This window comes from Equus caballus, chromosome 24 (assembly GCF_041296265.1).
Source record: "Equus caballus isolate H_3958 breed thoroughbred chromosome 24, TB-T2T, whole genome shotgun sequence".
In the NCBI taxonomy this organism is placed as follows: domain Eukaryota; kingdom Metazoa; phylum Chordata; class Mammalia; order Perissodactyla; family Equidae; genus Equus; species Equus caballus.
This window is the reverse complement of record NC_091707.1, coordinates 19,827,909-19,853,694: the sequence shown is the minus strand read 5'-3', so window position 1 is coordinate 19,853,694 and position 25,786 is coordinate 19,827,909. Positions and strand designations below refer to the sequence as shown.

The window sequence follows — 25,786 nt, the reverse complement described above, 5'->3', positions numbered from 1 at the left end:
TGTTGTACTTGATTTGCTGGTATTTTGTTGAGGATTTTTGCATCGATGTTCATCAATGATATTGGCCTGTAGTTTTCTTTTTTGTGTTGCCCTTGTCTGGTTTTGGTATCAGGATAAGGCTGGCTTTGTAGAATGAGTTAGGAAGACTTCCCTCCTCTTCAACTTTTTGGAAGAGTTTGAGAAGGATAGGTATTAAGTCTTCTTTGAATGTTTGGTAGAATTCACCAGGGAAGCCATCTGGTCCTGGACTTTTTTCATGGGGGAGGTTTTTGATTTCTGTTTTGATCTCCGTACTGATGATTTGTCCTTTCAAATTCTCTATTTCTTCTTGATCCAGTTTTGGAAAGTTGTATCATTCTAAGAATCTGTTTATTTCTTCTAGATTATCCAATTTGTTGGCATATAGTTTTTCATAGTATTCTTTTATAATCTTTTGTATTTCTGAGGTGTCCATTGTAATTTCTCCTCTTTCATTTCTGATTTTATTTATTTGAGGCTTCTCTTTTTATTCTTTGTGAATCTAGCTAAAGGTTTTTAAATTTTGTTTATCTTTTCAAAGAACCAGCTCTTGGTTTCATTAATTTTTTCTATTATCTTTTAGTCTCTATTTCATTTATTTCTGCTCTGGTTTTTATTATTTCCTTCCTTCTGCTGATTTGGGGCTTCATTTGTTTTTCTTTTTCCAGTTCCTCTAGGTGCACTGTTAGATTGTTTATTTGGGATTTTAATTGTTTGTTGAGGTAGGCCTGTATTGCTATAAACTTCCCTCTTAGAACTGCTTTTGCTGTAGCCCATAGATAATGGCATGTCGTATTTTCATTTTCTTTTGTCTTCAGGTAATTTTTTATTTCTCCTTTGATTTCTTCATGGACCCAATCATTGTTCAGTAGCATTTTGTTTAATCACCACATTTTTGTGGCTTTTCTGATTTTCTTCTTATAGTTGATTTCTAGTTTCATACCTTTGTGGTCAGAAAAGATGCTTGGTATTATTTCGATCTTCCTAAATTTGATGAGACTTACTTTGTGGCCTAATATGTGATCAATCCTGGAGAATGTTCCATGTGCATTAGAAAAGAATGTGTATTCTGTGGTTTTTGGATGGAATGTTCTATATATATCTACTAAGTCCACCTGGTCTAATGTGTCGTTTAAGGCCAATGTTTCCTTATTGATTTGTTTGGATGATCTATCCATTTGTGTAAGTGAAGTGTTAAATTCCCCTACTATTATTGTGTTACTGTCTATTTCTCTTTTTATGTCTGGTATATAACCGCTTTATATATTTAGGTGCTCCTATGTTGGGTGCATAGATATTTACAAGTGTTATATCGTCTTGTTGGATGATTATTCCCTTTATCATTATACAGTGCTCTTCTTTGTCTCTTATTACAGTTTTTGTCTTAAAGTCTATTTTGCCTGATATAAGTATTGCTACCCTAGCTTTCTTTTCTTTGTCATTTGTATGGAGTATCTTTTTCCATCCTTTCACTTTCAGTTTGTGAGTGTCTTATGTCTGAAGTGTGTCTCTTGTATGCAGCGTATATAGGGGTCTTTTTAAAAAAATCTAATTGGCCACCTTATGCCTTTTGATTGGAGCGTTTAGTCCATTGATATTTAAAGTAGCTATTGATAAATATGTATTTATTGCTATTTTGTTACTTTTTTCCTGGATGTTTTAGTGTTTAGTTACTTCTCTGTTCCTTTCTTCCTCTCTTGCTCTCTTCCCTTGTGGTTTCATGGCTTTCTTTACTAATATGTTTGATTTCTTTCCTCTTACTTCTTTGTTTGTTTATTACAGGTTTCTGGTTTGTGATTACCATGAGGTTCCTATGTAATCTTCTATGTATATAGCAATCTATATTGAGTTGATAGTCTCTTTAGATTGACCTCTTTCTAAAAGCTCTACTCTTTTACTCCCCTTCTCCTACATTTTATGTTTTTGAAGTCATATCTAATCTCTTGTATTGTGTGTGTCTATCCATTACCCTTTTATCATTGAAATAGGTAATTTCAGTACTTTTGTCTTTTAACTTTCATATTATCTTCATAGGTGGTTGATCTGCTACCTTTACTATATTTTTGCCTTTACCAGTGATTTTATTGCCTGGTTTTGTTTGTTTGTTTGTTTTGGATAATTTTCTTATCCCTATTTGTGGTCTTCTCTTTCCCACTTAAATAAGTCTCTTCAGCATTTCTTGTAGAACTGACTACTTGGTGATAAACTCCTTTAATCTTTGCTTATCTGGGAAGCTCTTTATCTCTCCTTCCATTCTGAATTATGACTTTGCTGGATAAAGTATTCTTGGCTGTAGGTTTTTCCCTTTCAGCACTTTAAATATGTCATGACACTCTCTTCTAGCCTGTAGGGTTTCAGCTGAGAAGTCTGCTGATAGCTATATGGGCTTTCCTTTATATGTCACTTATTGCCTTTCTCTTGCCACTTTTAGGATTCTCTCTTTATCTTTAATTTTGGACATTTTAATTATAATGTATCTTGGTGTGGGCCTTTTGGGCTTATCTTGTTTGATGCTTTCTGTGCTTCTCGTACTTGGATGTCTGTTTCCTTCCTTAGGTTAGGAAACTTTTCAGCTATTATTTCCTCAAATAGATTCTCTGCCCCTTTGTCTCTCTCTTCTCCTTCTGGGATAGATATAATACGAATGTTATTTCGCTTGATATTGTCCCAGAGTTCCCTTAGACTGTTCTCATTCTTTTTAATTCTTTTTTCTTTTATCTGTTCAGCTTGGGTGATTTCTTCTAGTCTTTCATCAAGCTCACTGATTCGTTCTTCTATATCATCTACTCTGCTATTGAGTCCCTCTAGTGAATTTTTCATTTCCAGTATTGTATTCTTCATTTCTGATTGGTTCTTTTTTATACTTTCCAATTCTTTGTTGATGTTCTCACTTTATTCATCCAGTCTTCTCCCAATATCAGTGAGCATCCTTATGAGTTTTTGTTTGAACTCTTTGTCAGGTAGATTGCTTATTTTTGTTTTATTTAGTTCTTTTTTCTGGGGTTTTGTCCTGTTCCCTTGCTTGGAATGTATTCCTTTGCCTCCTATTATGCCTCTTTCTGTGTGCTTATATCTATGTATTAGGTGAGCCAGCTATGTCTCCTGATCTTGGAAAAGTAGCCTTATGTAAGAGGTGCCTTTTGAGGCCCAGCAGTGTGCTTCCCTCTTGTCACCAGTCCAAATGATCCAGGAGTGACCCCTCTGTGGGCTACTTGTGTCCTTCTGCTGCGGCAGGGTTGCTCGCACTGCACCTACCCAGGGAGCTTAGTCTTTCCCTCCCTGGTCAGCTGTTTGTAAATCGGGTTTGGGGATCCCCAGCTCTGTTGGCTACAAGGTCTAACAGCACACTCCTGTTGCAGTTTTCCTGTTAATTGGGTAGGTACCCATTGTAGCTGGTTGTTAGATGCAGGGCCTTACAGTTGCTGTAGGCCTCATACCTGCAAGGCTGTTTGTTAGGTCTCTTAGGAGTGCAGCTGTGTGGGACTGGTCCTAGGCATGGGAGCACCCAGTTGTTTCAGGCTTTGGAAGGTGGAGTCAATTCTCTTTGTGGCTGTTTGTGAAGCCATGGTCTTCTGCCACTGATAAGCCCTACCCCCCACAGGTCCACACACACCATCAACACAGTCCTGGTCCATGCACACTTCCTGACCCCCTGAAGCGTATCCAGTACCCACTGCTGAGGCCCCCATTTTTCCACCAACATCCCCCACAGTTCACCTGGTCCTCACACAGGCCCTGCCCCACAGAGGTGGACACATTCACCTGCCTGTAGAGGATCAAGGTGCCCAGTCTATGCAGGCCAACAAATAACCTGAGGGCTTGCTGTTGGGTGGGGCCGGTCCCTAGGGGGTTTGCCTGCCCTGGCTGAACTGGATTAAACCTGTGTTCTAGTGAGTGTGGCAGACCCCAGGGCTAACAAACCAGGGGAACAGCTTCAATGGCATCTGCCAGTGTCTGTGTCAGCATGCCTGGACTAGGTCACAACAATGGCCACCATCACCTCTCACTGAGATACACCCAGAGCCTACCAGATGAGCCTCATTTCACCAAAGAACTGTGCAGCCTTCTTTATGGTGATTTTAGGTTGCTCCCTGAGACAGGTGAATTTGTGTATGGACCCTTTGAGAGCTGAGTTTCTTCAGCTTTCGGTCAATAACTTTTCGGGGGGTATTCCCCATTGCAATTAATAGCCAGAGAAGCCAGAAAGTAGGACACTTGTCTCAGTCATGCTGAGTCTGGAGGATGCTTCTAGGGGTAACAGGCATCCACTCAGGATCTCACTCCTCCAGGGAGGGCTGCATACCTTAGCGTGGCTCCTGCCCGGCTGGCAGTGAAGCTCCACAGCTCACAAAGATGGCTTTCTTTCTCTCCAGATGGAATTTCTGCCTCTTCAGTCTCTTGTGTTGGAGGTTCTTTTTATCCAGTTTCCAGTTTTCTCTTCAGGGTAATTTCTTCAAAAATAGTTGTAACCTGGTTGTATTCATGGAAGGAAGTGAGTTCAGAGTCTGCCTAGGCTGCCGTCTTGATAAGATCTGGTTAACCTTTGACCCAATATTTCTTGGAAGATTGTCTCCTCAAATGATTGTGGTTTTTGTTGTTTAAGCTTTGATAAAATTCTGTTCTTTTTGTGTATGTGTGGCTTAATTTTGAGAATGTAACCATAGGTGAGTGAGTCTGAACAGGGGTAGGTTTTACTCCCGGGGGACATCTGGTGATGTCTGGAGACTTTTGGTCGTCACAACTTGGGGAGGTGTGCTAGTGGGTAGAGGCCAGGGATGCTGCTAAACATCCTACAAAGTACATGACAGCCCCCACAATGATTATTTGGCACAAAATGTAATAATTGCTGTCAGAAACACTGTCATAAACATTTTAAAAGAGGGACTTATTTTCTGAAATATATCTTTGCTTAAAATATATCAAATCAACTTCATTGATTGCATTATTCACATCTCTATCATTCTGCTTATTTCATCTATCAAAGAGAGTGATATATTGAAGTCATTCATTCAAATTAACAAATATTTATTGAGATCCTCCAGAATGTCAGACCTTGTTCCAGGTGCTGGGAATCCTCAGTAAACAAAACAAACATCTCTGACTTCATGGAGCTTTTATTCTAATGGGTGGGGTCGGATCAGGAGACATAATAAACAAATGATGTGCAAAATATACCATGATACGTTTTATGAAGAAAAACAGAGCAGAGAATTGGGATGGGTGATGGGAGGAGGGTGGGTTGTAACTGCACATTGAGTGACAAGGATGTCGTTACTGAGATGTTTCCATTGGAAGAAAGACCTGGAGGAAGGGACAGAGAAAGTGACAGGGTGTCTAAGAGAAGAGTGTTTAGGCAAAGGAAATGGAAGTGCAAAGGCTCTGTGTAGGGGTGCCTGGTAGATCAAGGAAGAAGAGCAATCCAGTGGATCTGGGGCAAAGGGAGGAAGAAGGAAAGTGGTGCGGATGGATGAGGTGAGAGGGGTGATGACACTGGGCTGCTGTCCAAATCACTTAGGGTCGAGGGGGCCATTGAGAGAACTATCATGTTTACTTCTATGTGAGATAGGAAGCCTCTGGAGAGTTGAAGCAGAGTGATAGGATTTTACCTACATTTTGAAAGCATCACTTTGGCTGTTGTGTTGAGAATAGACTTTGGGGAAAAGGCTGAAGCAGACACCAATTAGGAGGCCTTGGCATAATCCAGCATAGAAGATGGTACTTTGTCCAGGGTGGTGGCAGTGGACTCTGAGAACTGGTTGGATTCATTAGGTGCCCTTTCACATTGCTGGTGGGAATGCAGAATGGCACAATTCCTATGAGGAGAATTTAGCAATCTTTAACCAAATGACCTATGTGCCTAATCTTCCACTCCATGATCCCACTTCTAGAAATTTATACTGGAAATATATCTCCAACAATAATAAATAGAGATACAGAAGATTATTTACTGCAATGTTATATGTAATTGGAAAATATTGGAGATTGGTTGAATAAGCTATGTTACCTGTATACAATGGAGTACTATTCAGCTATAAAAAAGAATGAGCTTGAAGATCTGTATGAATTATATGGGTAATTTCCAGCAGATATTAACTGTAAAAGGCTCCCTGCAAAGGAGTATGCAGTATGCTTCCTTTTGTGCAAAAAAGAAGGAAAAATAAGTAAACATACATATATCTGTTTATCATTACAAAAGAAAGGTAAAGCAGAAAACATTAAAGTTGGATACTTACAAGGTAGGGTGGGGGTTGGGAGAGTGGAGTCAAAGGGATATAGGAGAGAGTGAAACTTCTCTGAGTATAGCTTTTCATATAGTTTCAACTTTGAAAGTATGTTAGTAGTCTACATATTCAAAAAATAAAATTAAATCAATAAGAATGAGGAGACAAAACTTAGCTAAAACTGAAAGAAAATGGAAAAAGTGAATCCGAGTGTATTTCAAATGATTACTATAACCATACTGAAGGGAGAAAAAGAGAAAGAATCAATCCGAGTAATGTACGAACACAGTTTTTAATGACGCCTCTCAGTCTGGAACAGCGGGATGTGGGGAGGGGAAGTGGAAGAGGGAAGAAGTGCAGACAAACTCTGTGCTCTTCAGGAGTTCGTTTTCTGTCGTGTTCTGTAAGGAGTAATTTTGAAACTCTTTTAGATTCAATATAGAGTTGAGCAAATGAGTGAGTGTGTTGATAGGGCTTCTCCCTGTGGAAGAAGGGGCGTACCAGTACAGAACGGAGGAGGTGAGGGGGTACCCTGTGGGATGCAGGAGAATTTGAGGTATTGGTCTGAAGTCATCACTTCTAAAACATATGTATGCATATGCGTGTTTATGTCAAAATGTATATTTGTGTGCACGTTTGTTACATGTGGATGTACATGTATACATTCCCTCACTCTGTCTGTGGAAAGGGTCAAGAAACAAAATTAATCTCAGTCCCTAATACTATTCCCACTGAAACGCATCAGAGTCCCTTGAAGAAATGGCCACTCCGAGCCTAAGACAGGGTAGGTACAAAATAAACCTGGAACTTTTTGTTATTCCAGAAAATTAGGAAATGCTTTAAAAAATGGGACGTGTTACAAGGATACAGGAGCAAGCTTGATGGGGCTCCCCTGGGTCAAGTCTGGAACAAATTTGGAGCGTAAAAATAATTAAGTACAGTAATCAATTATAAACCACTGGAAAAAAGAGAAATTCGCGAGTGCATACTGATCACAGGTAAATTAACAACGGAGGAGGTGGGAGGGAGCTTGCGCACAGCAGAAGGCCGAGGCCAACTGGGAAATGCGGAGCTAAACTCTGTCACCATTTTGCAACCATCACAGGAAGGAGTGGTTCAGCCAAGAATCATCAGTGTATGCTAAACCCAGGAGGACATTTTGATGAGAAGCAGACTGCTTATTAATTGAAAGAGTGAACAAAACCCTATAATTATACAGAGAAGAAATTGGGTGACACCTAGACTGAGTGATCAAAATTTATGTCACCTGTGAGGGACAAACACTGCGTGCCTCCAGATGTGATTCGCTGATACCACCTGTACTGTATTCCAGCCAAAAGTGCATAAGCTCAACTTAACAAAATGAAATGTCAGACATACACAACAAAAGGAAAATTATAGATTAAAAAAAAAAGGAGGCAGGGAGACTTGTATTCCTTGGCTTGTGGTCCCTTCCATCTTCAAAGCCAGCAATCACATCACTCCAACCTCTGCTTCCCTCTTCACATCTCCTTCTCCTACCCTGACCTCCTGCCTCCGTCTTGTAAGGACCCTTGTGATCTCATTGGGCCCACCTGGCTGATCCAGGATAAACTTCCCATCTCAAGGTCCTCAGTGTAATCACATCTGCAGAGCCCACCTTCCATGCATAGTGACACATCACAGGTTCTGGGGATTGCGACATGGACAGCTGTGGGGGCTGTTACTCTGCCTACCACAGGACTAGTCAAAATGTCAATGTCATAAAGACAAAGAGGCTAAAGAGATATGACAACTAAATGCAATAGCTGATCTTGGACTAGATCCTTTTCTGGAGGGGGAAATGCTATAAAGGACATTCATTGTTGTATCAACCAACAAAACTAGAACACGGATGGTTGATTAGATAAAGGTAGCAATATAAATTTATGAAGTCGGTAAATGTACTGAAGTGTGTGAGAGTATCTCCCTACTCTTAGGAAATGCACACTGGAGCATTTAGGAATTAAGGGCCATGAGGTATGCAACCTACTCTCACATGGTTCAGAAAAGCAGTATGTATCCACATACACAGATACAAAGAGAGAGCAAGAGAACTAATGAGGAAGCAAACGGGGCAAAATGCTAACAAGTGAATCTGGGAAAAGGCAGAGGGTACTCCTTATGCTATTTTTATTTTTCATTTTTTTTGTAAATTTGAGATTATTTCCGAATAAGGAGGTCTAAAGAATCATCTATCCAACCTGTCACTTAGTCCCAAACTTCCGACAATATCCCTGATGTGACGGCCATCCAGGCTCTGGGTCTCCAGTCTGGAGGCTTGAATGCCTCTATGATGGGCATACTCAGTATCTTGTGAGGCAGCCTGTCCAACTGCTCGTTAGTTAAAGGAGTTTGAAAGTTCTCTACAGGCTAGAAAAAATGAAATCAATTTGTTGGTGTCTTTCACCCGTTGGTTGTAGCTGTGCCTTCTGGTGAGATTGGGGTAAGTCTTCAAACCTTTGAGGCCAGCTGTCATATCTCCTTCGTAGTTCACTTTGCAGGCTAAAAGTTTCCTGTCAGTAGGTGGTTTAGAGTCAGTTTTAAACCTCTTTATTGGGATGCACTTTCGTTCATTGGTGTCGCTTTTAAAATGCGGAATCTGTGAGAACACGGCACTCCAGCTGTGGCCACTCCAGTGAAGAGAGCAGTGGGCCCATCCATTTAGTTTGATTTGTTCCTTCCTCCTCTTCCAACCGTATTTCCTAGGTCGCCACAACCTCTGCAGGGAAAGCCATGTTAATGATATACGTTTTATGACTGAATCAATGCACGTGGTTTTGGTGCAGCCCTGATGATCACTGTTACTGCAGTGAGCTGGCAAAACAAAAGAAAACCCTAGAATGAGCCTCTTTTTTTTTTTTCTTTTTAAAGATTGGCACCTGAGCTAACAACTGTTGCCAATCTTTTTTTTTTTCTGCTTTTTCTCCCCACATCCTCCCAGTACATAGTTGTATATTTAGTTGTAGGTCCTTTTAGTTGTGGCATGTGGGACGCCACCTCAACATGGGTTAATGAGAAACCCAGAGGCTGGGTTTCTGGGCTGCGGCTGATAAACAGTGTGTAATCAGCAAGTCCGTTTAATTCTAGTTGGTAAATTGGCTGCAGTAAATCCCAGCACCCAGGGACCCGGGGCCTCAGAGGCAGGACTAAGGAATTCTGCAAAGGGAAGTTTTAGAACTGCTCTGCCCAGCTTCCAAAGAAGGGGTTTAGGAGACTTGCCTAGGGCACGGCTCCTGTCTGAGGGCAACAGACAGCTCTGGAACTCAGAGCTCTCAGGTTCTAGTGTGCTGCTTAGAAGTCGGCTCAAAAGAATTGAGAGCAGCCTTCTGTGAGGAGCACCGTAATGACTGTAGGTAGTTCCGGCTGTCATCAGGGGCACTCTTGCCACACTCTAGTGAGGGAAAGGCAATTGCCAATGCCCCAAGCATTTCTCCAGGTCACGTGTTGGAGGCTCCTTTCCCCATTGCATTAATCCTCCAGCAGCGCTCCAGTGAGACAGGGCCTGAACGACTCCACTCCACCCTGGGCCTCTAGCAGACAGTGGAAAGCCAGGCTCTTAGTGTGAACTCACCAGCCATAAAAACGTCAGGTCACTAAGCAGCTGCTGCATCTCAGGGTCAAGTGTCTCACTTTCAAGGTGGTAGGAGAGGACTGTTTTCTGCAAAAGGCATTTTAAGAGAATTCCTAATAACGAGGACTTTATGATGGTGGGGCAACTAATAAAGCTGATTTGAGAGAAGGAAGAAAGGGAGGGAAGAAGGACAGGCTCTTCTTCTGAGCCTTCTAATGACAGTCAACTTGCAGAAACTGTCTTAAACTGGAAATCCTAAGGGCTTGGAATGTGAACTGCCTACGCAGGATTAGCTCACCAGTGACCAGCCCTTCCTTGCTTCTCTGCCCCCTGGCTTCTACAGTCAAGAGCTCTGGAATGGACAGCAAGGTCCTATGGGTCTAAGAATGGGAAGTTTTAGAGACTGGGCTGAAGTCGCAAAGGGTGGCAGTCTGAATGGAAGTCCAGAGGGAAGTATGATGAGAAGCTACCCTGTTGGGTCATTTTTTTGAGATATACCCAGATGTGAATAAACTGGGGAAGTAAAGGGCATGAAAAGTTATCAAAGGGAGGGGCTGGTCGATGGTGTAGTGGTTAAGCTCTGGTGCTACATTTCAGTGGCTTGGGATTTGAGGGTTCGGATCCTGGAAGCACACCTACACACTGCTCATCAAGCCACGCTGTGGCGGCATCTCCCATGCAAAATAGAGGAAGATTGGCAGATGTTAGCTCAGGGACAATCTTCCTCAAGCAAAAAAAAAAAAAAAAGTCATCAAAGGGAATTAAGCTGAAAGGGGTATGTGCAAGGGAGGAGGGCAACTTGACCTGAGGTAGGGAAGTTTCTGGGCCATGTGTACAGGGACTCTTCTCTTTTTAAGCAGCTGGTGAAGGCAACTCCTTCTCTCCTCTATGCCGGTCTTCGTGAGTCATTGCTCAGCATCACAATCACCTCCTTTCTGGACACCCTTCCCATCCTAGGAGAGTCAGAGTGGCCCCCCCAAATCTCAACAGACTTGGGAAAGTTTCTCTACACCAGAGTCAGGGTGGGGGGACACTAACAAGGACACCAACAAGAGATGCTCACCATTGCATGGGGACCTGCAGATTTTTTGCTACAGAAATGTTTCTCTGTGACCATAATGGGCATAAATGAAGTGGGAGATGGTATGAAAATCAGTAAAGAACTGCTCCTTTCTCTGCCCAGTGAAAGAACCACAGGCCTATATAGGAGCAGAGAGAACAAATGCTTTAAGTGACTTGGGAAAATTATATTTAGGAAACTCTCTTTCCCGTGAAAAGCAAAAACAAGTTTTGATTAAAATAAGGATCTCCATTGTCACAAACCCCTAGCGTGCAATGTTGTGTTCATGTTGCTTGTTTGAAACCATGGAAACATACAGTTGATTGCAGTAGACAAAAGCATATCAGAGAAGAGACCAAAGGTTAGATCTGATGTTTTCCCTACAAAATGCATAAAAAGTAGTTTTGACCGGTCTTTGCTGTGGAAAACATGAAAATTCTTATAAACAAGGAATTCTTTCCTCTAGGGCTTCCAAACTTTCTCCAAGATAAAGAATTTAAAGATTTTTAAGCCATCTCTTAATTATGGACTCAGCAGGGTTTTAGACATCAGTAGAGTTTGTATTAATAGGGGAACAGGAATTTAGAGATGTAAACCAATGTATACACCACATGGACAAAATGAGCATGTAACACAGCGATGGTCCACAAATGACCCTGATGCAAGCAGCTTAGAACCCTGCCTTTAAATCTCTATACACGGTCCATGGTTCTCGAAGCCAGTGTTTATGGAACCAAATGGTATACAATAGATGTTAAACCTTGAGAACTCTTAATTTAGGCTTTCCATTTGATAGGAAATAGCTGATGTAAAAAAAAAAGTCTCACAAAAAATTCTCCCTCCCTTTCAGAACTCAGTCTTTTGAATAATTGTGTTCAAACTATTTTAATAAAGATCATCCTTTTGCCTCACATAAACCTATGTTAGATTACAAAAAAGGGGCAAAGTCCCGGAAGGATCGAGTAGCTTCACCCTCCCAGCAGAAGCACATCTTCCTCAGTGATTTTTTTGGGGAAACTGAGGACATAAAAGTAAATGTAATGATCTGAAACTTTCAGGTTTTTCCCTATTTCTATCAATACACTAAGGGCATTGTGATGGTTCTTTATGTAGCTCCACACTCAAACCGTACAAATAACACAGCAGTACGTTGAGTTTGTGGGATGGAATCTAATGTTCGTGTAACATGCAGAAGGATCTCTCCCATGTGAACGCCAGCGTAAGAGAACAAAGTAGCTGTGGACGCTCTGCAGTGTCCAGCGACGGGAGGAAAACAAGATGGCCAGCAATTCTAAGAACATCCTGAGTCCACGCCAAAGACCAGAGAGGCTTCGGTCCTCTACCAGCCACCAGGACAATTTCAGCTTGACTTCAGGTTGGGTTGAGGACGGCCAGGCAGCCCAAGTGACGTGGTGCCAAGAGAAAGCCCTATTTTTGGAAGATAAAATACACATTCCTTGTTCTATACAGGTAACACTTCCCATATTGACCTATACCATACATTAATTTTTGAAGAGGAAATGCATCAAAATGAAAAAGGTTTTGATTCTAGAGAGCAGAGATTCTTTTCTACACCCTCAGTTGAATAACTTCATCAGTAGCCCCACCACGAAACTGTAATACTTACTAGAGGTGTACAAAGAAGTTGCGGAGTTACAGAAAGAGGCAGCATAGGGTACTCTGCGGGCAGAGGGAACGCTGCCGTCCATTACGTGCAAGGAAGTTGGATAATGCTATTTTAATAACTCATAGAAAGCATATGCACACATCCAATGAATTCATCTCTTTATTGCATATTGCTATTTAAAAAAATGTACAGTCTCATAACACACAACAGTTTTTTCTCGGTACTATGACAACAGTCTTGCACCTAAAGACTAAGCGGTTCCAACTACTAAGCTAATAAGATACAAGACATATAATTAAGTTTACAAATTATAATGCTTTTTATTTTTGGCATTAATTTAAAAAAACAAAGAAAAAACTTTTAAAATACACACCCGAGAGAGAAAAGTGGCTACTTACACCAGCACCAATCTAAAAAGTAGGTTTTTTCCAACAATGGCACATGGAATTACCTGCACACAGCTTTTGGGGAAAGAAACCAAAAATGGAAATGGCAGAGGAGGCCTACCAGGATGGCCACATCAAAATGAGGATAAAAAGGGCAAGAGGGACACGCTACACAAGCTTGCTCCTTTATGTGACTCTCCTTCTACTGTCCACTCCTTAAACTGTAAGACAAAGCCGTTTTCAAAGTACAGTCTCAAAACTGAGCCAGACCAAGTTTCTCCTGCTAGAAATAGAGAAGAATATACATAGAGGCACTTTAGTTAAGGAATAGACAAATCCGTCAGCACATCCCACTCCTCCTCACCTCCATGCCTTTTTTGAGCACAGTCTCCACCTGCAGCTTTAACACGGTGTACTTGCAGACCTTGGGGACTAGGAGTTGGGGCAGCATAACCCTGCTGTGTATTTATGACCGTTGTATTTGCTAGAGTCACTTACTTCCACATAATGTGTAGAAAGTCACTAAGTTTGCAATGAGGGGGAAAAAATGTAAAACCACAGCTCTTGACAACTCTTAGAGCACTATTTCACAGCTTTCACATAGCGCAGACCTATCTGCGCTAAGCATTATAATTATTTTTAAATAGTTCGATTCCTGTACAGTGCACACATTGGTATTCTATCCACCCCTTACTATCCCCGTTAGAACATAAGCTCCTTGGGGCAGAGGCTCTGTCTTGCTTACCACTGTAGCCCTACTATGCCTGGCACACAGTAGGTCTTTAATAAATATTTGTTAATTGACTGAAAAACTCAATTTAGGGAGTAAATAATGTTCTAGTGCAACAGGACAAACTACTCTCTCCACAGGAAACCCAACCGCAACAGGATCGATGGAAAGCAAAGAGAACCTTAGCCCCCCTCCCCCACTACAAATAAATAAAGCAAAGCCAAAAAAAAAGAAAGTAACAGTCCTCTTTATATATAACTTAAGGATATTAAGAGTTGGTAGGTTAATGGTAAGCATCTATATTTTATTTTCTAATGTTCATTGTTTCTATTCATTTCTCCCTGAGAGCTTTATCTTTTGGACTGAAATTTTACAGGTAGCTTTACTGACACACAATTTAAAATGACAACATATAAACAGCAAACCACTTCAAACATACTTAGAGATAAATAGATCTTGGCATCTCTGTTAGTGCTGTTGACATTTTGTGCATTCATTAAGTGTCCTTTAGTCCAGACCTATAGTTACAGAAGATGCAGCTTGTCCTACAAAACAGAAAATACAAAAAAAAAAAAAAGGCACCCCCATAAAAAATTTTTTTAAATAACTTTCAACCCTTCAGACAATTCCTCCTTTTAGGTCTTGGGTGGGAAATTTTATTTTTAGTTCATATATCTATGTTGTTAGGACAACAAGCACATTCTGGCAATCTTGTTCTTTAACAAAAGCATGGATTGCATTTAGATAAATAGTGTTCTTTCCAAAAGCAATGTAAAGAAATCATCAAGAGCGCTTGGCAGAGAACTCGATGAAATTAGGGAAAAGAATTGATGTCCAAGTTTTAAATATATAAAAAAAAAATTCTGACATTCTACATAATTCAGATTGTGTGCAAGATGTTCTCAATAAACATTTACAGACTGCATCCCCACACCAAAGTCAGAGATTCGAAGCTGGTCCGACCAAATACTGATGCAATGCACCAGCATCACATTGTCAACTATCAAAAACCATTTTAAATCTATATTTTTCCAACACTAGTTTTACCAATGAAAATAATTTCCAAGTATACTAAGCTTGGAAACTATAAAATATTTCTCAAGCTTTTTTTTTTTGCTTTTGCTTTTCTTTTTACTCTAGGGAATGTCTCTGTCATCTCTTTCAGGAGATAGTATTGTGCTTCTGAACAGTTGTGGTGTTTAGGGGAAGAAAATGAGCCACACTCAATATGAATGCATACACAAAGGGTTTCTGAGCACATACATTAACATAGATTTTTTTTAACCATACATATAGGTCTTCAGACAACACTCAGACTTCTATATACATTTTTTTTAATATATATACACATACATTTACATACACACACATTCACACATTCTCTCACAGATGAAAGAAGAAATTGCCACTGTTTGGATTGCAAGGCAGTGTAATGAAAAGTTCTAGTCACTTCAAAGGGCTGCTAATGAGCTTTCTAAAAAAGTATTCAAGGAAAATTAGAAATTAAGTTTCGTGACTGGTCTCTCTCGGCTGCTGTCCGTCATCTGGTTGGTAACGCGCTTGCGATTCCGCTTCAGTTTAGAAAGGTCTTTGTCGAACACTTCTCCTGAGCGTAAAGCTGAAACCAGGTCATCGAACTCTCCGCCTTCTTCACTGTTCTCTTTTGCTTTCCTCATTTTACGTTCCCTTTCACGTTGCTCTTTGAGCTGCAAAGAGAAAGCAACCTCTTAGAGAAGTGTAAAAATGTTGTCTTTTGTTTGCAGTAGAGATGGATTCTGTGAAATATGGCAGAGCTTCAGCCACACCAAGCCAGGTCCATCCTTAGCTGCCAACGCCCCTGGATGTCACAAGAGAGGGGTAACTGGGACATGAGGTCTCACTGTAGAAGCAACGAACAAGGAAGAAAAAGGATCACTACCTTGTGATTAGACTGTAACCATCCAGCATCTAGGTGATCCCCATGATATTCGAGTTAAAAAAAAAGAGCAGTTGGGGCAATTCATACTTCTATAATGGAATGAGAAAGTTATCACTATTAAATGGACTCAAATATTGGTTTCTTTGATGGCATAGAAAGACTACAAGGAACGCTCATCAGGCCACTCTCCCTACATCAAAGGCTCAGCCTGTATCTACTCTGGATGCCTGGAACCTGCTACGAGAGAGTTACCATTACTGAAGGCAAGTAATACACATACATTATAGAAAATTTAGATAATTCAGGTAAACAAAAGGGGAAAATCATCCTTTATTCTACATCAAGGATAACCATTGTGAACCTTTTGGGGGTACATCCCACCACCATTATTTTCTGTATTAACACCTATTTTACCAAAATAAAAAAAAAGAGAGCTATCATAGAGAAATCATTTTGTAAACTTTCTTGCATCAGCAAATATTGTTTGAAGACATGACTGTATATTCCATTATGTAGCTCTTACATCATTTAGAACTAATGCCCGGTTTGTAAACATTTAGGTTGTTACCAGCTCGGGGCTATTATAAAGATTGCTGCTCTCTTTGTGCAAATTTATGATTATTTCTTTAGAATCATTTCTAGGAAATGGAATTCCAGATCAAAGGATGTGGGTATATTTTTTCAGGCTTTGGACATCTACTGCCAAATTGTCCAAGAGAAACTTTATACCAATTTAAACTCCCAGCAGTATTCTAGAGAGTTCTTCGATGCCCTCCTTCTCGCCAGCACCTCGGAATGCTGTCTAAAAACCACGGAGTTGCAGCAAGAGAACTTGCAGGAGGTGGAGTTGGCTGATTACCCCTCTCTCACCTGAGCTTCCATGCGAGCTCGGCGCTCTTCCTCCTCCTTCTTCTTTCTCATGTTTTCGTTCTCTTGTTTGGCTTCTGACACAGCTTGAAGAAACTGATCAAAAATGCCAAAGAACTCATCTGGCTGTATTTTGCCAGCCTCTTCCCCAAAGTGTTTCACTGCTTTAGTAAACTGGAAAAAAAGAAGGTTTTAGGGAGTTCAGTGTTCCAAGAGAATTCCATAATCAAAGCTCTGTAGAATGACCAAAGGTCAAATTGAGTCACATATGACTTGCTGGATTTTAGTGAGCCTGTATTTATCTTTGGCTGCTGAACATGTCTATCAATCACTGCTAAAGTCAAAAATGTAATACTCCTCCACATTTGAAACCATTCATTCTTGTCCACCTCATTTCAGCTTAACATCCATGATCACCTACCATGACTTTTTATTAACTAAACAGCAGTAAAAACAAAAAAGCAAAATATCGTGGCGCAGAGCACTCAAGACATAAAGGTAATAGCAACTCTAAAGGGGCACGGAGACTTGCACTTTCAACTTTTCTTTCAAGTAGTTTAATATCATTTATTGGTGCCATATGGTTAATATCAAAAGCAAATGGGATCCCGTGCTTCCTAGATGCTTTTCCTAATTATAAATAATGCTGGTGTTATGATACTTCCTGAGCCTTAATTAGGAAACAATAACTGATTATGGAATCATTAATGCAACCCAAAATTTATGACTAAGAATACAATTTTATTCCAAATCCTTTGTTTTAGAACCCCTTTCAATGCAAATCTTTTTAAAAGAGATAAAATGTAAAATATTAAGGGAGAATTTTAAAAAGTTAAATGAAAGTGTATATATGTAGATATCTATAGATATCTATATATAGTAACAAAACAGTATTTCCAGTCTTTTTAGTTTTCATTGTTGCTAATTCTAGTTCTTCCGGCAATTACCTTCATAACCTGAGACCGCATGCTTTTAGGAGTCTTAGTATTATTATGACTATCCAAATTATGTTCAGTGCAGGTCAGACGGCTTGTTAGAATTTTTCTTCCTTCTCTAAGGATCTAATGATCTAATGCTGTTATTCCTAAGCCACTAAGGATGGTATTTCTAGCTTCAAAGTCAAATGAATTCTCATTCTCTATGCCTAACCAACTACTTAAAATTTTCCAGATCTTTAATTTTCTTCAGGTTTAGCCTGTGACATGTGTATGCAGTCCCCCAACCCAAAAGTTGCTAATTGCTTTTATTTTTCTTGCATTACCTGCCTTTATTATATTAAGTTTTTCTGATATTTCAAGTAATATTATCTACCTAAAGGAGATATTTTCAGTATTGATTCCCTTTTATTTTTTTGGCCCCCTCTCCCCCAGTTTTATTGAGATATAATTGACATACAGCACTGCATAAGTTTAAGATGTACAGCATAATGACTTGACATATATATTGTAAAGTGATTCCACAACAAGTTAATATCCATCATCTCATATAGATACAAAAAAAAAAAAATGGGTTTTTTTCCTTGCAATGAGAACTGTTGGGTCTACTCTGTTAACAATTTTCAAATATAGCATCCAGCAGTGTTAACTATAGTCACCATATCATACATTACATCCCCAGGACTTATCAATCTTCTAACTGGAAGTTTGAACCTTTTGACTACTTTCATCCAATTCCTCCTCAATATTTATTCTTAAATAAAACAATTTTTGATTATGTTGTGTGTGTATATGTGTCTGTGTGTATACATACAACATTTTATAATTATTTCATATCTTTATATAGATAATAAATACGTTCTTTTACCATCTTTTTCTTTGCTGAGGAGCTGTTCTCAATGTTTTACTTATTTGGAAATATTCTATTAGAAACTAGCGCTCTTTAGAGAAAAATATAACATTTTTCACACGCCACATACAGCACTCTAGCTAGCTTCATGGTTTTATAAGCTAATTTCTAAAAGGTCTGCTATAAACAAAACAGCAACAGACAGCCTAAAATTGAGTTTCTAAAACATTCAAGTTCACACACTCCAAGCCATCCTGAATGATCTTTTTATCTAGGAATTCTAGTGATGATGAAGTCATGTATATTCTACTCTTAGAAATCTGACGAAAACTAGTCCCAGACTGAAGTTCTCAAACTAAGATAAAAAAAGGAGGTTTGGTGGGTGTGTGTGTTTTTAAATCAAAAATTATCCAGTTGATTGTTATAAAAATGTTCGACCCCTTGAGGAAATAAGTACTATATTGCCTAGTTTGGGAAGTGGTCCCTTCCTTTCCGGAGTGTATACTCCAAGTGGTGTGGCGTACACAAGACGTGGCGGGGCTACCCCAGTGGAGGCTGCTGACTGATTTCAATCATGGATATCAGAGGCTAGAACTCTAACAGCAGTCATCTGAGCATATATCATCTGCTAGTTGATTTAATAATGTTGGAGGTGGGGTTTAAGGTGCAGACTAGCAAATGTATCTCCACACAGTCTACTTCGGAACTTAAACCACAGTGTGTGTAGACTTACACACACAATCATCCATATCTATAACTCAACAAGTGACCATGGAAAAATTAGAGACAGAGAGAGGGAGAGAGGGAGAGAGGGAGAGAGGGAGAGAGGGAGAGAGGGGGAGAGGGAGAGAGAGAGAGAGAGAGAGAGAGAGAGAGAGGGAGGGAGGGAGGGAGGGAGAGGAGAGCCAGGGGGATTTAAGGTCTTGGTTATTAGCCAACAAAAATTTTTCCTTTGTAAGAAAACAAAATTTTGAAATAGCAAAAGTCACAAAAAGAAATGTCTTAAAAATATATATATATGCCTCTTGCAATGAAGCTATGAGTCAAAGTGCATCTCATTGAGTAAGTTCTGCTGGAGATTTCAAGAGGGAGTATTCTGTCCTCTCAGGTCCCTGCCTCAGGAGAACATATTACTCACAGGTCCCCAGGCACAGGGCCTTGGTCACACCTGACTGCAGATTTCATCTACCTCTGCTTTTCATAACCTACTCTTTTCTGGTTTCCAGAGATAAGTATTTTGATCCAATATCAACCAAGAGACAATTGTCAAAGTATTTACTGGTTTTAACCATTCGGATATTGCAAGATCTTGCTAACCTAAAGGCAGCATAGGCCAGTTATACAAAAAAGGTGTGTCTCAATTGATCACAGTCCTAGAAATGACAATATACTTATAGTATAACATCTGAAAGTACCAGCCCTGTCAAACAACACTCAGTGTGCAAGAGGGCAATTTACCAGGTCTTTAGCTTCTGCTAGAAGATCTTCGACATCAGAGAAGCTGAAGCTGGCTACTGTGATGAACTGGCTGACGACAGACACAAACTTATCTCCAGGCTGCAGAGGCTGAGACTTCTGATATTCCAGCTCCTTAAACACAGGAAGTGGGTAACGTCAACATAGGCTTCAAATGCAGACACACCTTGTCTCATTTTCCATATGCCTCAAATTTAGTAAGTCAGAATGGCAAACACATCAAAGCCTGCTCTGAAACACTGTGTGATACTCTAGCTCCCCTGCCCTTCCGCCCACTGTGCCAGAGCCATGCCCATGTGCATACACGCATCTGCGAACGGCAACTCCACCAATCATCTGAGTACTTTATCAGTGTGATTTCTTACGCCAGCTGTAGAAGTCAGCAGATTCACATTTGGAGAAAATTAATAGACGTTAAACAAATAATGGAGAGCAAACTGGATTCAAAGAGTGTGTGACTGAAAGCAAGAAAATCTGTTGATATTCTGTGCTCAGAATTCTGTTTTCCTGATTATTCCTTCTTTCCCTCTTGGCCAAGTCTACTTACTTCCTACACCATGCTATCTGGATCAGGAGAATTTCAACTGTAACATTTGGCATCATAATTGTCTGCCATTTTTCTTCTTGTCCACACCATTTGGTTTTTGTGAACAGGCAGGTAGGAGTATTAGTGTCTTGTTAATTATCCACATTCTCCATTACCATGGTGATGAACATACATATTATTCAAATCTAACTTCAATAATTAATTTCAACCATTGCCGCAGGCACTTTCTTATTTAATCCCACAATACCTCTATAAGTGAAACATTATTATCCCCATTTTACAGAGATATAAATTGAAGTCGAGCGGGATTAAATTCTTTGCTCAAAGTCGAGTAGCTGATATGTGATAGAGCCCGAGTTTGAACTCCAGCCTGTGTGACTCCAGAATTTCAGCAACAACTATGCTGTGTACCAACTGACTTAATCTGGATCTCTCTGTTTTCTTTGGCACCCACTTTGGCAGAGGTACCAACAAGCGGGAGTGTACAGGTCCCAGGCTACGGGTGCTGATTCAGCTCCACCACTGACTTATCTATGACAAGAGTCCTGGGTCTCAGTTTCTGCACTCGTAAGAGGGCAGATCCACGTCAGCATAAGAATCAAATGAAATAACAGAAGTGGAAATGCTTATAAATTATGGAGCTTGCTCTGATTGGAAGAAATAGTCACAGTTCTAGTACTTTTAATCAATTTGTGCAAAGCACAATTAGGAGACATGAATATTTAGATAGGCCAAGGTCTGCCACCCAACATTTCCTCCCAAGGCTACAGCTTGACACTTAAGCTCCCCTTTCCTATGAAGAATGTGTTACAGCGTACACGCCCCCGGGGATGGAGAGATTTCAGCAAAACTACCTTTAATAAACCCCAAACACATAATTTCCTTGAGCCCCCTCTCATGCTTGCTGTCAACGGGCTCGGACTCAAGGGTCAGAGCATCCATTATCAGGCTTTAGGGCTGTCACAACTGCCAGGCTAGTCTCAAGAAAGCCTTCCACTGGCAGGAAATGGCAACAGAGTGAAGGCTATAAAACTAGCCTCGTCCCAAACTGCCCTGATCCAGTCTGGCCTCTGAAAGCCGAGGACCGTCCTACATGCTCACTCCCAGTCTCTCGGCCCGCTGGGACTGGGAGAAAAAGACTTCACTCAATTAGTTCATCTCATTTTCTTTTTAAACAGCCCCTCTCCTTCCCCTCCAAAAAGGAAAGAAATAAAACCTTACATGCTCCTTAGTTTATTAAAAACAAACAGAAAAGATTAGACATTACAATTGTGATTTTTATTAGAGGTGTGTCTTTAATGAGATTAACTACTTTCTATGGCATAGTTTTGCAATAAAAAAAGAAAAGGAGGGTCCTCAGGGCATAACTGATAAATGATCTGAAAGATATTTAAGAGAAGGGCACCTTCGCAAGCTGCTGGGAACCAGTCTCCTTCACTAAGTGCCAGATCAGAGCTATGTCCACTCTCCTGAGCGAGGTTTCTCATCCCCTGACCTGCCTCCTTACTGCTGGCGGCATTTGTGCAATACCCACGTGGCACTGTGCCTGCACAGTCAGGTTTAATTCCACAGACTCCTCTGCCTCTGGCTGCCTGACCCACTTTCCTTCCACTGAGGCCTGGGCAGAGCTTGTCTCGTACAACCTCGGATGACCTCCCTTCTACATACCTAAGCTTACTCCACCCTCCTTCTCAGCCACAGGTCCTTGAGGATCACCTAGGCCAGTCCACTTTAGTGAGTTCTGCCTCGCAGGTAGGAAATGGGTGGAATTCTGGGTCCAGTTTCCCAGCTCCTGCTCCAGAGACCCCTCCGTGACGTTCTCCTGCCCGCAATTGAGTCATCAGGCTAAATTCAGCCTACCTTTGCTTTTTTCTTAATAAACGTTTCCCCCGGGGCATACCACATGCCAAAACAACTGGCGACTCCTCTTCTGGACATCGCCAGCACTAGGGATGGTGCAAAGACTGGGAATTAGGAAAGAAACAAAACTCACCGTCTCTACTGCTTTCAGGCCACTTCTCAATGTATTTATCTCTTTGTCCAGCTCAGTCATGCTGTTGTAAATAACAACATTTTAGTAACCAACATGTGACTGATACCTATTAAATATATGATATGTTTAAATATTTCATGCTTGGCAGTCCACACTTGTTTATTTGAAATGTCTAAAATTCCCTTCAATGTTCAGATCTCACAGAAAGACAACAACGTTTTGAACTTATGGAATTAGGTTTTTTGTTTTCCACAGCCAGCAGGTATATTTTATAGGTTAAAAATAGCAGAATAGAAATATCTCCCATCTGGACAAAAATATTTCATGTTTCAATCTCACAAAAATCTCACTTAAGCAAATTACTATATATGGAAATAAATTCCTTGCTGTACGTGGTTCCCTTTGAACAAGGAAAGGAAACCGGCTTATCCACAATCACACTCACGCTGTGCCCTTCATACTCAGTGCTCTGCTATTCGCTAAAGCTCTGGTACCATGAATAATACAAGGTGATGTCTTAAATTTCAACTAAGAATGATTTTTCTTAAAGTTGTACTAACTAGTTTTCATTTCCATTGCTTTTTTTTTTAATAGAGAAAGTGTCCTGGGCTTCTCTCATAATGCTTTATATGTGATGGCTTTTAAACATTAGAGATTAAAACTTAATTCTTGCAGATAATTCAAATGTAAACAAATTCACCAATATTTCATTTACTTTAACATTTTAATTTTATGCCTTATATGGTACATTTCTACCAAATTCTACAAAAAGAGGGAAAAAATTAGCCTGCTCATCACATTTTTCAAATTCATTGCAAAAAGATGCAGTTTAAATGTGTTTAAAAAAAGGTGGGGGGGCCAAAAGGGGGAGGGATGAACACAAGGAAAACTGTCGGTTCCTCAGTCTCTGAAAAGCGGTGTGAAGTTTGTGGTGAAAGTTTGGCAACTTTCCATTTTGTTTTTAGTTTCTTCATTTGCATAAAGACTGCTTTCCATTAAAAGCTTGCCTTGGTTTCTGGGAGTATGCGCACACGTGAAAATTACAAGCACCAATCTGACATTTAGGTCTCCTATTTCCTTAACCACGTATCCTCATTTCACCAAGGGTGCTCCTACCTGTATGTTAATACAACTACCATTTAAAAGTCCTAGTGAAACCACATTCCTTTCCTTTCCTTTTAATAACCCACAGAATTAGGTTTTGTGGAAGTTAAAAACTGCAGGCAGGGGTATTCCAGAGGAGCTAGAACAAATATATATTCCAAACATTTGAGTGATTGGGATACGATTCAAACTTTATTCCCCATTCTACTCATGGGAAAGCAAACAGAGGACAGGACCCTCTTCACGCAGTGCTGACCACCTATCTCAACGGCTAAAGCACAGCCCACCTAATTAAAAAACTAACACGACCCACTGTAGGTACTTACTTTACTTTTGCTGCTTGAGGAATGTCCCGCAGTTCTTCATGGAGATTGAGAACCTTGGGGTATTTATTTTCCACAATAGTTATGAGATAGTGCAAAAGTGTAATGTTCCTATAATTAAAGAAGGAAAGAGCATCAAACATGGTTAATATCTGCATATGATTTAAACATTCAAGTGGTTGGATCCACAAGAATGCTATATTTCTGCATTAATTTCAAAATTTGGAGGTTCCTGTAAGGCAAGAATTCTCAAGAGAAGGTGATATGGGGAGAGCCTACATGAGATTTACAGAAATATATATCAGAAGGAAGCATACGTCTTCTAAAAAGGTAGGGCAGGGGATAAAAGTTATACTTCTTTGGCCCATAACGAGCATCCTTGAAAATCTGGGTAATGCTACAGGTGATGGAAAGGAATAGGAACTATCGGCAGTGGGGACACACCTTCATAGTGCATCCACCATTTATTCACACAAAGCAGGGCGGCGTGGGGTGGGGAGGCAGGGGTGTTTAAGCCACTAACAAGGGACAGCCATTTTCAGTCTAAAGGAACAGAGCAGCGACTCACTGATGAGGATTATGGATAATTCTCATTTAATATTTCTTTCACTCTATTTGTTTTCATGTTGCAGCAAACGGTGGTCAGAAAGTTAGAAAGCCACCGATTTCGGGGCCCAGCCTGGAAGTGGGCCAAGACTGTGCCGTCACAGATATGGTATCCTTTCGGCTGAGAATCCAATTCCTAATTTTAGCAACACTTCACCTTCTAACTGCCATACCCCAGCTCCCTCTTTGGTGGTGACAGGGCTGCACCCTGACTGACCCAGGTTGAAAAGGCAGGCGTCTGATAAAACTATCTACTAGGCAAAGCTGTGGTAGTCTGGTCCCAGTGCCCCCACCATCCGCAATGCATGTTACAATCACCTGGACACCAGATGCCGGGGCGCCAACCTGAGATTCACTTAATTGGAACGAGGTGAGGCCAGGTGTGGGTATTTTTAAAAACTCCCCAGTGATTCTAACAGGTAAGATCGAGAACCACTGGTCTATTGAAAGTTACTCTAATCAGGAAGACACAAATGTGTGTCTTTAAAAACACATCCCTAATTTTTAGGCAGTTTGCTATTTCACAATGCTGTCACATCAGTCCCACCCACCTCCAACTAAAGTGAAGCAGAGCTGTCAAACAATTTTCTTTTTTCTTTTCTTTTCTTTGAGGAAGATTAGCACTGAGCTAACTGCTGCCAATCCTCCTCTTTTTGCTGAGGAAGACTGGCCCTGAGCTAACACCCGTGCCCATCTTCCTCTACTTTATATGTGGGACGCCTGCCACAGCATGGCTTGCCAAGCTGTGCCATGTCCGCACCCGGGATCCAAACCGGTGAATCCCGGGCAGCCGAGGCAGGACCTGTGAACTTCACCGCTCTGCCACCAGGCCAGCCCGAGTTTTCTTTTCCATAATAATGAAAACCATTTCTGGTTACCCTAGCAGCTTCACAGAAGTCAATGCAATCCTATTCCTCTGAGTCAACTGGCCCACATGTAAAAAAAATTGTCCTTGCTCTCAATAATTAGAAAACAATTGCTCAGCAAAGTCAAACACTGGCTAATAATTCTGGTTACCTAGACAAGTCTTCAATGCAGAATGCATGTACCCTTCATGCCGACAGCCTTGCAGTTTGATTAGATTCACTTGAACATTTAACGAGTGAGTGCTTATAAGCAAGGCACTCTGCTGGCACTATGGGTTTATAAGACACTTTTGAGGAACAAAGATTCACAGGCAGAAAAAAAGAGATCAGAGTGTCTCTACTGTTTTGAAAAAGATTGTCCATTAGATAAATTCTGTAGTAACTTTAATAAGCAGATAATCACGTAGTAAGTGCCAGGTTATCATTAAGTTTGAGGGAGGCAAAGAGTATCAAGGACTTGTGGGTGTGTGTTTCTCTTTGAGAGAGAGAGAACAGGACTGACTGGTAGTGAGGGTTCCCTTCCTTTGACCTGCAAGCCCAGTTGAAGAGAACACTCTTCCTTCAAGAGGTGGCTGCTCTTTGTATGCAAGTAAGATGCTACAATTGCCTACTACCGCCTACAAATAAGAGCTGTGGACAGACGACTAGGACAGGTGTCAAACACCTG

At 40.6% G+C, this 25,786-nt stretch overlaps 1 protein-coding gene across 8 annotated transcripts in view; it reads right to left on the bottom strand.

The window, feature by feature from the left end:
* Positions 1 to 12,659: 12,659 nt before the first annotated feature.
* DAAM1 (dishevelled associated activator of morphogenesis 1) overlaps positions 12,660 to 25,786 on the bottom strand; it is a 161,650-nt gene continuing 148,523 nt past the window's right edge. For all 8 annotated transcript variants that reach the window (XM_001497278.7, XM_001497257.7, XM_023627822.2 and 5 more), the window contains 5 exons: positions 23,651 to 23,758; positions 22,221 to 22,281; positions 19,663 to 19,794; positions 16,423 to 16,593; positions 12,660 to 15,340 (listed from right to left, as the gene is read on the bottom strand). In XM_001497278.7, coding sequence (XP_001497328.1) covers positions 15,131 to 15,340; positions 16,423 to 16,593; positions 19,663 to 19,794; positions 22,221 to 22,281; positions 23,651 to 23,758 — 682 coding nt within the window. In that variant the 3' untranslated portion in view covers positions 12,660 to 15,130. The remainder of the gene's footprint in view (positions 15,341 to 16,422; positions 16,594 to 19,662; positions 19,795 to 22,220; positions 22,282 to 23,650; positions 23,759 to 25,786) is intronic.